We start from the raw sequence: 15345 nt of genomic DNA, 5'->3' as shown, positions 1-15345 counted from the left end.
CAGAGAGCCTGTCACCCGGCAGGCGCCCGAACAAGTGTTTGGATCCAGGGAGGCCAGGCTGGCCCAGAGCCTGACCTGCACCTGCGTGCGCAGGGCCAGCCCCATGTGGGACTCCCAGGGCCCATGAGCCTTTCACTGTCCTCCCCAGGAGGCCCCACCCGGCCAGCGTCANCCGCCAGACCCACCCCTCCCCCACCTCCTGCCTGTGCTCAGAGGCAGTGCTGGTGCTCAGGCCCCGGTGTGGCTGGAGGTGGGGCAGGAACGTCTCCAGCGCTCTGTGGAAATCTGCCCCAAACCCTCCCTGGCCACGGCTTTGAGGACCCTGCCCTGCCCTGCCCTGCAGGTAAGGAGGAACGCGGCCCAGGGACATTTATAGCGCCTTCATTCACTTCACCGTGGCCTGAGCCCCGCCGCAGGTCCCTGCTCCTGGTGTGCACTGGATAGACAGTGAGCAGGACAGACAGACATCCATCACCCCCTCTCCTAGGACCTGTGTTCTTTGGGAAAAGAGAGTTAGAGAAGAAAGGAACCCCAGGGAGAAGGCTCTGGAATCCCGAGTGCTATGTGGAGAATTTGCTTGTCTGAAGTGTGAGGGGGTCAGCACTTTGGGAAGTGACATCGAAGCTGAGTGTGGGCAGGACCCGGCCAGGCAGAGATGTGGGCGAGGGCATTCCAGGGGGGACGTTCCAGATCAGAGGCCCTCGGGAACAGGCTCTGCATTTTCCAGGGACAGAAGGGGCCCATGTGGCTGGGAGAGTGAGTAGGAGGAAGGGCGGGTCGTGGGGGGGCTGGAAGACTGGGCAAGGGGACTGGGGCTGGCCTGTGCCAGGAGCCACTGGAGAGATGTGACCCGGATTTACTTTTGCAGTGGACGAAACAGCACCCCCTCCCCAGCGCCTCACCCCTGCCTTGCCCACAGCAGGGGCCAAGTGCCCAGAGTCAACAGCAGCCAGGGTGGGAAGATCAAGGGAGATATGAATTCAGAGACCCCTCCCTGTCCGGGCAGGTTGGAGGCAGCTTGCAGGGGCCCGAGCACTCGTCTGGGGTGTCAGGACACAGAGGGGACGTTCACTGGTGCACACCTGCATTGCATTCGGATTGGAGGGTGTTCATAGAGCAGTTCGGTTAGTTGAAGGTCACCTCTGATGTGTTGGGCTAATAGGAAGGAAGTGGGGAGGAAAGGACTACTCAGCTGACTGGCTGGAAAGATCCACGGAGGAGGGAGGGAGGGAGATATGAGATGTTGGGTGGATAGACGGTGGATAGATGGACAGATAGGCAAGTGGGCAGTTGGCTGGCTGGATAAATGATTGGTTGGATGGATGGATGGATGGATGGATGGATGGATGGATGGATGGATGGGTGGGTGGATGGGTGGGTGGGTGAATGGATAGATGGATGCATGCATGGGTGGATGGATGATGGGTGGGTGGATCAATGGATGGGTGGGTGGATAGATGACTGGATAAATGATTGGCCAGATGGATGGGTGGACGGGTGAGTGGATGGATGGATGGATGGATGATGTTGGGTGGATGGATGGATGGATAAATGATTGGCCAGATGGATGGATGGATGGATGGATGGATGGATGGATGGATGGATGGATGGGTGGATGGATAGATGGGTGGGTGGGTGGGTGGATAGATGGATGGGTGGATGGGTGGATGGATGGGTGGGTGGATGGGTTGGTGGGTGGATGGATAGATGGATGCATGCATGGGTGGATGGATGATGGGTGGATGGATGGATGGATGGATGGGTGAATGGATAGATGGATGGGTGGGTGGATGGGTGGGTGGATGGGTGGATAGATGGATGGATGATGGGTGGATGGATGAATGGATGGGTGGGTGGATAGATGACTGGATAAATGATTAGCCAGATGGATTGATGGATGATGGTGGGTGGATGGATGGATACATGCATGGGTGGATGGATGGGTGAGTGGATGGATAGGTTGACGGACAGGTGGGTGGATGGGATGGGGTACATGGACGAATGGTGGAGCTCACAGACTAGAGTCCCACTGGCCATTAGCAGTGCTGGGAGAAGGCACCTATAGGGTCTGAGAAGGCAGCAGGGTCCTCATGCCATCTCCACTCTGCCTTGGGTGGAGCCAGGGCACATGGGTGCGCTGGGGAGCAGAGACTGAGCTGTGAGCCAGTGCCAGGCAGTGTGGGCAAGAGCGCCCCAGCTGCACCCGGGCTGTAACTTAACCCCTAAGACAGGTGAGGCCCCAGGTGAGGGAGGCCTACCCGGGGCCGTCATCCCTCATCACTCTCCCTGGGGGGCCTCTCCAGGTCAAGTTCATGTCTGACTCGTCTTGGCCGCCAACCTGGGTGCTTGGAAAGTCTCAGCCGGACGAGTCAGTCCGCTGGGCCTCCTGGTGCCCGCTCCCGGGCAGACTGGAAGGAAGTGCCGGCTGACACTGACAGGCAGGGCCGGGCCCCCCGGACGCCTGCCCTTCTGGCCCAGCAGCAGGGTTGCCAGAAGCCAAGCCGAGGTAGTGGGAGCGACAGCCAGGAGCCGGGTTCCAAATCAGTCCCCATGGGCTCAAACACAAGCCTTACAGTTATTAGCTGTGTGACCTTGGGCCCAGATCCCAACCTCTCTGAAGCCAGTTTCCCAAGTGACGAGAGAGTGGTTAGGAAGGGAGGGGCTGAGGGGCCCTCACTCTGATCCACGGTGGGGTCACAGAGGAGGTTCTGGGAGGTTCTGGGGCTGCTCCTGGTGGAAGCCCCGCCCTCCCACCCGGTCTTAGCAGGAAAGGCTCTGTGTGTCTGAGCCGCGCCCTGAAAGCCCACAGCCTTGGGAGGAAACGGGGCCTTTGTTCAAGGCTTGGAGGGAAGCCAGGGGCCCCACAAGGGAGGCAGCCACAGCCCCAGACCTGCGGGAGAGATGGGTCAGTGGGCCTTCACGGAGCATGCCCTCGGCGAGTGGACTGAGCACAGGATTAGGAGTCTTAGTCCCTGCTCTGCCTCTACCCGCCAGGCCTTGACCATAGGACAAGGCCTTCAGCTCTCCGAGCCTTGATTTCCTCATCTATAAAATGGGCTGACGTCATTGGGGATTCAGTGGCCACTGTGGACTGCTTGCCGCAGGCCTGCCCGGGGCAGGAGGCTCCGGGAGGAGGCCCAGGCCTGATTGTGAGTGGTGGGCTGGGCCTGGGGCAGCCAGGGAGCTGATGTGGGAGTGCCAGGGCGGAGTGGGAACTGGGCGCGCCTGGCTCTCAGCACACCTGCGTTCTCTGTCCGTGTGACCTTGTTAGGGTGCCTGCAACAGAAGCCCTGAGGAGGAGCGAGGAGCCCAGGCCAGGGAGTGCGGGAGGCAGGATCCGCAGGCGGGGGCGGTGCTCTGGGCTCCGGGCTGCCTCCCCTCCAAGGGCCCCGTCCCCAGGGAGGCGGGCCAGCTGGCTCGGCATGGGTCCTTGCCACATCTCAGGTCCACTTGGCCGCAGCCAGGGCCCTGCAGGGCCAACGGAGTGCTGGGCGCGGTGACCCCGCAGCAAGGTGTGTGCTGGGGCTGGTGAGGGGGGCTGGTCTCAGCCTGGCTTCCCACAGGGGCGTGGCCCTCCCAGGCTGGGCGTGGCCTTTCCCACAGGGGCGTGGCCTTCCCGGGTCGACCCCCTGCTGCTGGCCAGTAGGCCCCTCCCTCCCTTTCTCGAAGGCTTCTGAGATGCCCCAAGTGGGCCTGAGTATAAGACGGGGTGACGCCCGCCAGTCACCCCAGACTCCGTGAAGTGTCCCGCCCCTTGCCAGGCTGCGTGGGAGGATGCCCCCCGGCCCCTGGGCTCCCCTGGTCTCACAGGAGGTGTGACAGCGTCTCTCGCCTCCTTCCTTCCAGAAGCCTCCCAGCGCCCAGGCCATGAAGGAGGAGGCCTTCCTCAGGCGCCGCTTCTCCCTGTGCCCGCCTTCCTCCACGCCCCAGAAAATCGACCCCCGGAAGCTCACGCGGAACCTGCTCTTCAACGGGGAGAATGAGCTCTACCCTCTCAGCCCAGGTCAGTGCCCGTGGCTGGGGCCTCCCGGCTTCCCGCCCCAGCCCTGCGACCTCTCGGCCGTCCTGCTAAGCGTTTGAGCCCCGAGAACCATGGGGCCGGGGGAGGTCAGCAGGGGCTCCCTCGCCGGGGTCATGGGGCAGCTCGTCCGTGGAGAGGCGGTGTGGCCTGGCAGTCCCAAACCTGGCCTCCTGGGACAGGCCCCCCGAGTTCCCAGCCCCAGTTCTGGCTGGGGGGCCCTGGGCCAGCTGCAGGGCCTCTCTGGGGCTCAGTTTCCTCCTCCGTGAAATGGGGATGTGAGCACCTACTCCCGGTAACAGAGGAGCCCGGGCTCTGAGAGGGAACAGTCCAGACTGAGCTCGCAGAGCACGGGTCACCGGTGCTTCCTGGCCCCAGGCCCACGCCACCCCATCTCCTCGTTCCTCCCGGGCCGCCCAGCGGAGCCCAGGCTGAGCACTGCCTGCGTGTCTGTGACTCTGCCACCCCCAGAGAGGCCTGCCTTTCCTCCTCACCCTGGGGGACGCCGCCTCCTCCGGTCTGCCCGCCCCTTGCCCGCTGCCCGCTCCGGAGGGAGGAGAGGGGTGCCCGAGCTCGTCCCGGCCGCGGTGTCCATTCTGCCCCTGGAGACGCCAGGAGAGAATCCGGCCGACACGCTGTCAGGACGTGAGGGGCTTCTGGGGACCTGGCACCCAGAGTCTCACGGGCAGATAGGAATGCGCCCTGCCAGGCCACAGGGGTGGGGACACAGGACACCTGGGGAGATAAATCCGACGTCCGCTCTCTGCTGCCGTGCCCTCTCGGGAGCTGGGGGAGGAGAAGGACAGGTCCGGCTTGGTGGCCGGGCCATGCAGCGCAGGACCCAGCAGGTGAAGGCCTCCCCCCAGGAGCGGCGGGCAGGTGCTGGGGGCGGGGGGGAGGTGGTGAGGGCGGAGGGGAGGAACCAGTTTCAAGAGGAACTCCCACGAGCTAGGAGGATCCCCCAGCAGGTGTCACCCACAGTGGGAGGTGACTGAGGCAGGGTGAGCCCCCCAGAGAGCCCTTCAGTCAAGGGGGCCTGGGGGAGAGGACACCTTGGAAGCGGACAGAGCCCTGTGCTCAGCACCCAGCCCCGCCTTCGGGTCAGGGGCGCAGGGAGCTTGGCAGATGCAATGCAGAGGCCACGAGGCAGCCTCCCCGGCTGGGGTGGGAGGCCACGGCCCCTTGAGTGGCCGCTGTTGTAGGGCTTTTCCTCCCTGGGTGAGCCTGGGAACCCCAGGACAGGATCATTCCCCTGGGGGGCCGCACTGGCTCTTCCGCAGGGCACGGCTCTCGGCCCCCAGCCCCCCTGCCCCTTCCCAGGGCTCCGGGAAGTGGGTATGCAGGGCCCCTGCCAAGGCTGGTTTGGGGGCACCTGTCTTCCCGCCCCACCTGACGCCTCTCCCGCAGCGGATTACCACCAGTGCTCGGCAGGGCCTTGACGGTGGGCCGGGGGCGTGGCCAGGGCGTGGCCGGTGGGCCTCCCGAGCCCAACCCCCTCCTCCTGCCCTGAACCGCAATCTGGAAGCATCTTCAAAACAGAAGAGCTAGGGAAGGGCGGCTGTTTCCCCGGGACGGAATCCAAAGCCTCACGTTTCTCTCCCGCGCCCTCACCCAAGCGGGACGGGCCCCTACCAGGTTGGGGTACAGGGACAGAGTCTGGCCACCTCCCTCCAAGAATCCTGCTCCCAGGATCAGACACGGTCCAGGCGCCCTGAACCCACCATGGGCCTCCGAGCCTGGACGCCGTGTTCTTCCTCTGAACTTGGGGGCCTGGCCTTACGGACCTCAAAGGACATTCTGCGCGTGTGCCCAGGTCCTCAGTCCAGCCACTCTCTTGCAGGGAAGGACGTGGAGCCCAACGGCCAGCCGCTGCCGAGGGACGAAGGGCCCCCGACACCGGGCTCTGCCACCAAGGGGCCACCGGTAAGAGCCTGGCCGCGGGAGGAAGGGGTTAGCAGGGACAGCTGCCCACGCGTGCCTGGAGGAGCAGCTTTGAACCCCAGCCTGCAGGTCTGGGAAGCCTGGCGCAAGGGGCGGAGTCACAGACCTCGCTTGTTGGCCGTGTTATCAAAGCCACCTTCTCCGCAAAACACAGGCTGGGGGCGGGCGGCGGCTGGAGAAAGGCTGTGGGCTGCTCCGTGGCATTCGGGGACAGAACGTACTGTCAGAGGAGGCCCCGGAGCCTTTCTGCTGTAGGGAAACCGCCGAGGTATGAGCCTCCCCTTCCTCTGCCTTTGCCTCGCTATTCCCTGCACCAGGCTGTTCCCTGCACCAGGCTGTTCCCTGCACCAGGCTGTTCCCTGCACCAGGCTGTTCCCTGCACCAGGCACACCTCTCCGCAGGCGGCACCGAGGTCTGGAACGCAGGCGCCCACGTGCTTCCCAGGCAGAACCTCTGGTCCAGGGAGGGTGCCGAGGCCCCGGGCCGCGCCTGGAGGGTTTGAGGCATGTCCTTCTGTCCCCCAGAGGGTCTCAGGCCGGGGCCCCCAGATAGTGATGAGGTTGGTGGCTCTGGGTTCTTGCCACGGAGCCGGGGAGCAGTGCAGACAGACACGGTCCGCCCCCTGCCTGACCCCCTGCGGCCCCATGTGATCTTGAGTGACTACCGTACTCCCCGGGGACTTCCCGGCCTCATCAGAGGAGGGCTTGCTGTGGTTTTGTGGTCTGTCCCGCGTCTGCCCCAGGCAAAGGAGAAACCAGACCTTAGGTGGGTGCCCCCCACCCACCGGAGCCTGCGTCTCCCTTCCTTGGCCCCCAGAGCCGCCAGCTGCCGCAGGAGCCGTCAGAACATATTTATTTATTTACTTATTTGTATTGAATTGAATTTATTTCATTTTAATTGCAGTGTAATATGCACAACCCAGATGTACCACCCGTTTCTAAGCACACGGCTCTGTGGGGCGTTAAGCACACACCGCCGTCCCCCATCTGTGACCAGAACTTTCCGTCTTCTGAAACAAAACTCCATAAACACCACCCACCGCGCCCTCCCCCAGCCCCGACGCCCACTGTCTACTTTCTGTCTCTGTGAATGTGAGCACTCTCGGGTCCTCATACGAGGGAAGTCCTGCCGTATCTCAGTCCTGGCCTGTGTCACTCAGCGCCACGTCCGCGAGGTCCGTCCGCGTTGTAGCAGCGTCAGAATGCCCTTCCTTTTTAAGGCTCAAAACTTCCGTCGCACGGATGCACCACTGGGTTCTTTATTTTTTCAAGACACGAGGTTATGGCACAACAGCACTGAAAGCCTGGTTATGATTTTCTCCAGGCCAATAAAACGTGCAAACGGTGTCGGAAACACCAGACTCGGTTCGGATTTCAGATCCTGTCCGTTCGGCAGTCGCGTCAGCGTCTTCTGAGCGGCACTGCCGTGGGTGCGTGGCGGCTCACGGAGGACGGAGTCCTGTGCTCCGGCGCGTCCGTCCTGGCGGGGAAGACAAGTCCCCCTGTAACTCACTGGCACCCTCAGGGGGGACCCCAGATGCCGGAGGGCAACTCGGGAAAAGATAAAAGCTAGTATAGATCTTCTAGTTTTCGTGAGGCCAAGTTCAAATATCACAAAGCTAGCAGTGTTAGGCGCACAGGTAGTGTGGTGTTTTGTGCATGCGCAGTGCTGTGTCGTTCCGGAACACCTCCGTCCACACCCCTCCCAAGATGGAAACCCACCAGAGCCTTACCTGTTGTGTTGCTGGGCCAGACGGTCGTGCGAGGGTCCTGTGGCATCTGAAGCACTCTGTGTTTAACTTTTGAGGAACGGCCATGCCAAACTGGTTTCCACAGCATCTGCACCGTTTTACGGCCCCACCAGCAACGAGGGAGGGCTCCCCTTTCTCACATCCTCAGCACACTGGCACTTTCCGGGTTCTCCTTCATCGTTACGGTGGAGGCCCCAGGGAGTATGCAGTGGCGTCTCACGGCGGCTCTGATTTGCGTGTCCCTAATGATGGATGATCTGTTCCTGGGCTTCTTGACCAGCCTGATGTCTCCTTGGAGAAATGTCCGTTCAGGTTCTCTGCCTGGCTTTGAGTTGTGGTGTTTGTTGTTGAGTTGTAAGCGCTCTTTATATATGCAAGACTCAGACTTTGGTCCGATACGTGATTGCACGTCATCCGCTCCATCCGCTCCCAGGTCCCCAGGCCCAGAGCCTGAGCCTCTCCCTCTGTTGCCTACAGCCAGCGCCCCTCCTTTGAGCCACATCTGGAGGAGAGCTGGGTCGCGGGTTCATTCATCCATCCATCCATCCATCCAGGATGCTTGCCGAACCCCCGGCTGCCGGGGCCGGCACGTGCCGGGAAGGAGCTGCCCCTGGCAGTTCCAGACAACACAGAACCGCCCGCATGGCTGTGATGTAAAAGGTGTGGGGCCGGCCGCGGGCAGGTGTGTCAGGGTGTGATGCCAGCAGGGCGGTCAGAGCTGTCTTCCTTGTTCGGACGGGGGCTCAGTGGGGCCGGAGGGAAGGGCAAGGGCTTCCCGGCTGGGGGAACAGCATGTGCTAAGGGGGCTGGGGCACCGTGCCTGAGAGGCCTGGCTCCCCAGGAGGGCGGCCGGGAGCATCTCTGTGGGTCAGCCCCGGCCCCCCGAGGCTCGTCACCTGCCGAGTGTGGCTTGCACAGGCCGCAGGCACCCCCGTCCTTCCTGTGACTCCGTTCCAGCTCGGCCCCTCACAAGCTGTGTGACCCCGGGCAGGCTCGGAGCCTCTCTGTGCTGCAGTCTCCGCCCCTGCAGAATGTGGACAGTGGTGGTGGCCCCCGGCTCTCCCAGCTCCTTTCGACCCCCAGGGCCCGACCCCCAGGGCCCGAAGCCACGCCTGCACACGGTACTTCGGGGCCGCCGGCCTGATGGACGGTACAAGTCCCCGCCCCGCCACTTCCGGGCTCGCAGCCTCAGAAGTTACTTTACCTCTCTGGGCCTCTGTTTCCCAGTCAGTGGAATGGGACGAGACCTGGGCCCGCGCCACGCGCCGTGGTGGGAATTGGGTGAGCCGGTGCCTCCAGACACCAGCAGCTGTCACCTCCCTTGCCTGGTAGCAGGAATGCCCAGGATGCTCAGCCAGAAAGCAGAGCAGGGCCCACACCCTCTTTCTGGAAAGGACCCAGACTGAGTCTTGGGGCTCGACAGCCGCCCGGGCCCTGTCCCAGCTGCGCGTGCTGCAGCCACAAATCATAGGATTTTCATGTTGCACAGAATATTCTCTGGACGTTTTTTTCAGCCACTTAAAAATGTGAAACTGCCCTGAGCTCACGGGCTGAACAGAAACAGGCAGAGGGCGCGATTGGGGCCAGAGTTTGCTCCGCCCTCTGCCTCTAGCCTTTAGTCCTGGCTTTTCCTCCTGACTGGCCTCCCCGCCCCCAGGGTCTCAGTTTCTCCATCTGCTAAAGGGCCCCAGCTCCTTCCAGCCCCAGATCCCTGGATTACTGCTCTCAGCCCGTGCAGCGCGGTCACAGCCGCAGGTGGGCTCAGGCCTGGGCTGGGCCTTGCCCACCACTCAGCAGCACCCAGGGCATCGGGGGTGAGAGTCCCCACGGCACGTGTGACCCCCACCCAGAGGTGGACCCGTGGCCGTGGCCAGGGTGGATGCTTCCCGGCACCTCTGAGCTCGTGGCCACATGCTTGGCCCCCTGATTCCCCCAGCTCTGTGTCCTTGGCCCCCACAGTTGCTGGTGAACCGAACAGAGGGTGCCGGGGAGTGGGGGACAGGAGCACCTTGAGCACCTTTCTCCGGCCTCTCTGTGCTCTGGGCCTCCAGCCCCCCTGGCCCCCCCCAGCCCTCTGCAGCCCCAGAGTGCACACCGATGCCCTTCTCGCCCACCTGAATCTCTCTTGCAGGCAGACTACAGGCTATACAATGGGTCCGACAAGGAATGTGTGTCCCCAACAGCCAAGGTCACCAAGAAGGAAGCTCTCAAGGTGGGCACGGGCCCAGGAAGGGGGGACACAAGCGTGTCACTTGTCAGGTGGATGGGCCAGTGAGGTCGCCGCGCCCCAGCCTGCCAGAGGGAGGGGACGGGCTGCGCCCCCTCTCCTCCCCTCCCTGCCCCAGGCTGGACGGTGGGGGCCCCGGCGGGCTGGCGGGTGGCGGCCGGCACAGGGCCTCTCCCGTGACCGGCCCGCCGGGTGCCCTGGGCCCAGGCACAGAAGGAGAACTACAGGCAGGAGAAGAAACGCGCCACCAAGCAGCTGTTCAGCGCCCTGACGGACCCCAGCGTGGTCATCATGGCCGACAGCCTGAAGGTAGGCCAGACCGGCCAGCACGCTGTCCCGGCCTCGGGCCTCCCCAGGGGACACTGCAGAGCCACTCGGGAGGCAGCCGGACCTGTTTGTTGCTGTTAATCTGTATCAGTGTCCTGGGGGGGCCCCACCAAAGGACCACAGGCTGGGGCTTAAAGATAGAACTGCGTTCTCTCCCAGCTCTGGAGGCGGGAGCTGAAATCCGGTGTGGACGGGGCCACTGCCTGCAGAGGTTCTAATGAGGGATCCCTCCTGCTCCCCAGCTTCTGGGGGGGTCTGGGCAGTCCTGGGCTGTGGCTTCGTGACTCCGGCCTCTGCCTCTGCCTTCACATGGCCCCTCCTGTGTCAGTGTGTCTGTTCCCAAATGTCACTGAATCAGAGCCCACCCCACTCCAGGTTGGCCTCATCTTCACCAGCTTAAATCTGCAGGGACCCTATGTCCAGCTGAGGTGGGGGTCCCTAGCCTGCAGACGGGGTCCCTGGCCTGCAGATGGGGTCCCTGGCCTGTGGATGGGGGTCCCTGCCCTGCAAATGGGGTCCCTGGCCTGTGGGTGGGGGTCCCTGGCCTGCAAATGGGGTCCCTGGCCTGTGGGTGGTGGTCCCTGGCCTGCAGATGGGGGTCCCTGGCCTGCAGAAGGGGTCCCTGGCCTGTGGGTGGGATCCCTGGCCTGCAGATGGGGTCCCTGGCCTGTGGGTGGGGGTCCCTGCCTGCAGATGGGGTCCTGGGATGCCCATGGAGCCCTGGGCTGGGGTACGGGGAGGGGAGGCTGTATTACAGCTTCACAGATTGGGCTCAGAGTCCATTTAGACCTCACAGACGTGGTGGGTCCCTTGGCTCCAGGGACTTATTTCTGGCCCCCCCTCCCCCCCCAGGTGGAGGGAAAGCTGGTGAGCCCCGGGGCTGCCACCAGCAGCACAGCGCCCAGGTGCTGGCCTGGACTCAGGCCGCGCGGGCTCCATTCTGCCCCACCCCCAATAAGAAATTACGTGCTAAAGTGAATATTTATTTGGAATANGGGTGGGATCCCTGGCCTGCAGATGGGGTCCCTGGCCTGTGGGTGGGGGTCCCTGGCCTGCAGATGGGGTCCCTGGCCTGTGGGTGGGGGTCCCTGCCTGCAGATGGGGTCCTGGGATGCCCATGGAGCCCTGGGCTGGGGTACGGGGAGGGGAGGCTGTATTACAGCTTCACAGATTGGGCTCAGAGTCCATTTAGACCTCACAGACGTGGTGGGTCCCTTGGCTCCAGGGACTTATTTCTGGCCCCCCTCCCCCCCAGGTGGAGGGAAAGCTGGTGAGCCCCAGGGCTGCCACCAGCAGCACAGCGCCCAGGTGCTGGCCTGGACTCAGGCCGCGCGGGCTCCATTCTGCCCCACCCCCAATAAGAAATTACGTGCTAAAGTGAATATTTATTTGGAATAAGAAAAGAAATGATGAAGTTCAAAATTTACAAAGCGGACAATTATAACAGTCGCACCTGCTGCTGCTCTGGTGGGGGGCGGGGGTAAGGCTCCCATCTGGCCTTGAACCTCACCAGGAAGCCTGTTCCTTTCTCTGGATTCACTGAATTCATGAGCTCCTTGCCAAAGCCAAAGGAGAGCCCGCCCCCCCAGCTCCCCCNTGCCTCCCCCACAGCCTCCCCTCCCCGCAGATCCGGGGCACGCTGAAGAGCTGGACCAAACTGTGGTGCGTGCTGAAGCCGGGCGTGCTGCTCATTTACAAGACGCCCAAGGTGGGCCAGTGGGTGGGCACCGTCCTGCTGCACTGCTGCGAGCTCATCGAGCGGCCCTCCAAGAAGGACGGCTTCTGCTTCAAGCTCTTCCACCCGCTGGACCAGTCCGTCTGGGCCGTGAAGGTACCGCCAGGGGCGCCGGGGCTCGGGAGGGTCGCGCCCCGGGGAGGGCCGTGTAAGAGACGGGCCTAATCTCAAGTTCCCGGTGGGCCTGTGACCCCCCAGCTGCGGAGGCCGTGGGTGAAGGAAGTCCCTTGGTGGCTGGGGATCGGAGGTGGTCCGGGCGGAGCCCACGGTGGGGCCCTCAGCCTGGCGACAGGCCGCTCCTGGCCCCACCCTCCCTGCTGCACCTGCCTGACAGGGAGGCCCCCCAGCCCGGGCCCAGCGGGCGTCAGGTTGCCAGATAAAATCCAGAACGTCCACCGAGGATTTCAGACGGACACCGCAGTAGTGTTTCTAGTATGAGTATGTCCCAAACATTGCTTGGGATATGCTTCTGCTCTAGTACTTCTTCTATATATACTTTTTCTATAGTGTAGTATAGAAACAAGGTACTCGTTTCGCGGAGATGTGCGGTTACCTGGCACCCTGAATTTGCATATGCTGATTATGGCGGCCCTGAGATGGGGAGCCCCAGAGCCAGAGGGCCCCCAGCTCCTCCTCCTCCTGCTGCCTGCTGGGTCTGTGCGGCCGGGTGTCCGACCCCACCTGGGGCCCCTGAGGCCACGAGTGTCCTCGCGTCAGTCGCGTGACCCTAGGTGACCCTCGGGTGATGCTGCTGTTGGTCTCTTCAGGGCCCCAAAGGCGAGAGTGTGGGCTCCATCACACAGCCGCTCCCCAGCAGCTACCTCATCTTCAGGGCCGCCTCGGAGTCGGACGGTGAGTCCCCGGCGGCCCCCGCCAGAAGTGGGCGCCCGGGCGGAGTTGCAAGCCGCGTGTACTCGGCCCGGGTTCAGTCCCTTCCACTGCCACCCAAGAAGGGCACAGCCAGATGTCACGGGGCAAGTCTGGGCCCAGGCCAGGCAGGCCCGCCACTCACTAGCGCCTCTCTGATCCTCAGTTTCCCTGGCTACCCAATTGTAATGACAACCCAGCGACCTTATTTAAAGCAGCCAGATCACAACTGCTGAGCACCACGCACATGCCAGGCACCATCGAATCAGCAGGTTCTACGGTTCTCACCCTCGTAAACACATGAGGAAACTGAGGCCGGGGCACACTGCCCCCAAGGAAGTGCTAAGGCCTGGACAGGGATGGCGTTTCCGGGCTCGCACATGCAGCGTGTTGTTGGAGCGCCCTCCAGTGGCTGCTCCGAGGAAATGCAGCTGCTCTAACAAGCCCTGGGGCCCAGAGCCAGGGAGGTGGGGGTGCTGGTGGCTGGTGGTCCGCACTCCGGGAGGGGCTGCCGCGCTGCGCTCTCACGGAGCCTGTGTCCTCGGGGAGAAAATCAGCTCACTGTCTGACAGGGCAGATCGGGCTGAAGCCTGAACTGGGTCCCTGATGCGTGGGGGCTGCCAGCAGGGAGGAAGGGCATCCACAGCCCCTGTGCGTACGAGGGTGGGCTTCCTGGAGGACGAGGAGGGGGCCTAGAAATGGGCTTCGAAGGATGCGTGGCGTTCAGGGTGTCTAGTCCTTTGTGGCAACAAGGTGAGCCTCGCTCAGGAGGCCTGGTGTCCCTGCTCTTTCCTGGCGGGCTGCTCCTGTGACCCCCTCCTCTGCCCCCAGGGCTGGGCGCCCGCGCTCCCATCAAGCCTGCAGTGAAACCCTGGAGGACCCCGGGTGCGGGATCCTGGGGTGTGAGAACCAGGGATCACGTCCCTGCAAACCCTCCCTCCCGGTCCCAGGCCCCGGCGGGGCTCCCCAAAGGGCAGGCTTCTGTGGTTTTCAAAGTTAGGGAAGGACAGTCACGATCTCCAAGAAGCCACACTTCAAAGACTCAGACGGGGGGGGGGGTCTCCACTGTCCTTAATCCCGTGCCCCAGACCCCTGAAGCTTTTCTCGGAATAGCACTCGGTCACGTGACGTGGGGTCACAGCCGGCCTCGTGAGTGGAAAGTCCGGTACTGTTGGTAATCACAGCAGGATGCTGGGGGCCACCTGGTGGACACGTGTGTCCCCACAGCTGTTAGCACCGCCTGGGACAGGAGCGGCGCTGGTCTAACCCGCCGGCAGCCTCCACCAGGGAGGCAGCAGGGAGGGGGTGGCGATTGGGCCGACCCCCTGGTCCACCGCCTCCACCTCTGCAGCTGCCCCTCCCAGGCCCCGGCCCGCCCTCCCTCCAGGACGCCCTCGGGCTTGCCCGCTGCCTGCCACGTCCAGCAGCCCCCTCCCCAGCCACTCCCCGTGGGCCGGCCGCAGCCCCTGCGCCCACACCTGTGCCAGGTGGCTCTCGTGCGCGGAAGCTGCAGGGCCTGGCAGGAGTTCAGCCTCTGGGGGCCCTCCCGGGCTCGGAGTGGGCTCACCCCGCCCCCACCCCGCAGGCCGCTGCTGGCTGGACGCCCTGGAGCTGGCTCTCCGCTGCTCCAGCCTCCTGCGACTCGGCACGTGCAAGCAGGGCCGGGACGGGGAACCCAGATGCTCGCCGGACGCATCGCCCCCCTCGCTCTGCGGCCTGCCCCCCTCGGCCACCATCCACGACCGAGACCTGTGCCCGTGAGCAGGGGTGCGGCGGGCAGGGGTTGAGCCCAGGTCTCCTGCCTGCCGGGGGACCCCAGGACCCTGGCTTTCACCGGGACCGACACGGGGGGGGGGTCTCCCTGTGTGTGGGGAGGGGGCAGGCACCAGGGAGGTCTGGCCACCGGAACCTCAGGCCAGGAGGCGGGCCTCCTTCACCCCGAGGGTGCACGGGCACGCATCTGCACGCTCAGCTAGGCCCCAGGACGTGGGTGCGGGGCCGGCAGTGAGCCGGGCCCTGGGTGGGGGTGCCCGGGCCGCACCCCTGACCCGGGACCCCGCACGCGCTGCCCTTCCAGGCTGAACGGCTCCTCCCTGGAGAACGACGCTTTCTCGGACAAGTCGGAGAGAGAGAACGCCGAGGAGTCGGACGGCGAGGAGCACGGCGGGAAGACCGAGAGCAGGGGCGCCACATCGGAGGCCCCGCAGGGCGCGGTGCCCGGGGGGACCACGTACGTGGAGCAGGTCCACGAGGAGTTTGGGGAGGTGAGAGCCCGCCCCCCCGGGGCAGCCGGGTCGCCCTGTCACCCGCCTCCCTGGAAGACAGAGGCCACCGTGCCTGGGTGGCCCCTGGAGGGGAGACAGTGGTGCCCGGGGTGGGGGCTGGGGGAGCAGAACATCAGGATGGTGCCCACCACTCAGAGAGAGCCAGGGGGCCGTGAGGACTCTGCTGAGGGTGCTGGGAAAACCCGGGGGGGGGGG

General features: G+C 64.1%; 1 protein-coding gene across 1 annotated transcript in view; it reads left to right on the top strand.

The window, feature by feature from the left end:
- Positions 1-226: 226 nt before the first annotated feature.
- Positions 227-15345, top strand: part of OSBPL5 (oxysterol binding protein like 5) — a 26553-nt gene continuing 11434 nt past the window's right edge. Inside the window, exons 1-9 of the mRNA XM_077755222.1 lie at positions 227-343; positions 3847-4003; positions 5859-5941; positions 9841-9921; positions 10144-10245; positions 11891-12094; positions 12766-12850; positions 14451-14622; positions 14943-15129. Of these exons, the coding sequence (XP_077611348.1) occupies positions 3868-4003; positions 5859-5941; positions 9841-9921; positions 10144-10245; positions 11891-12094; positions 12766-12850; positions 14451-14622; positions 14943-15129 (1050 nt within the window). The 5' untranslated portion in view covers positions 227-343; positions 3847-3867. The remainder of the gene's footprint in view (positions 344-3846; positions 4004-5858; positions 5942-9840; positions 9922-10143; positions 10246-11890; positions 12095-12765; positions 12851-14450; positions 14623-14942; positions 15130-15345) is intronic.

The sequence above is a fragment of the Crocuta crocuta genome, unplaced genomic scaffold (genome assembly GCF_008692635.1).
Source record: "Crocuta crocuta isolate KB4526 unplaced genomic scaffold, BGI_CrCroc_1.0 scaffold653, whole genome shotgun sequence".
NCBI classification, from domain to species: domain Eukaryota; kingdom Metazoa; phylum Chordata; class Mammalia; order Carnivora; family Hyaenidae; genus Crocuta; species Crocuta crocuta.
Note: the sequence above shows the minus strand (reverse complement) of the source record. Positions and strands in the feature narration are given on the sequence as shown.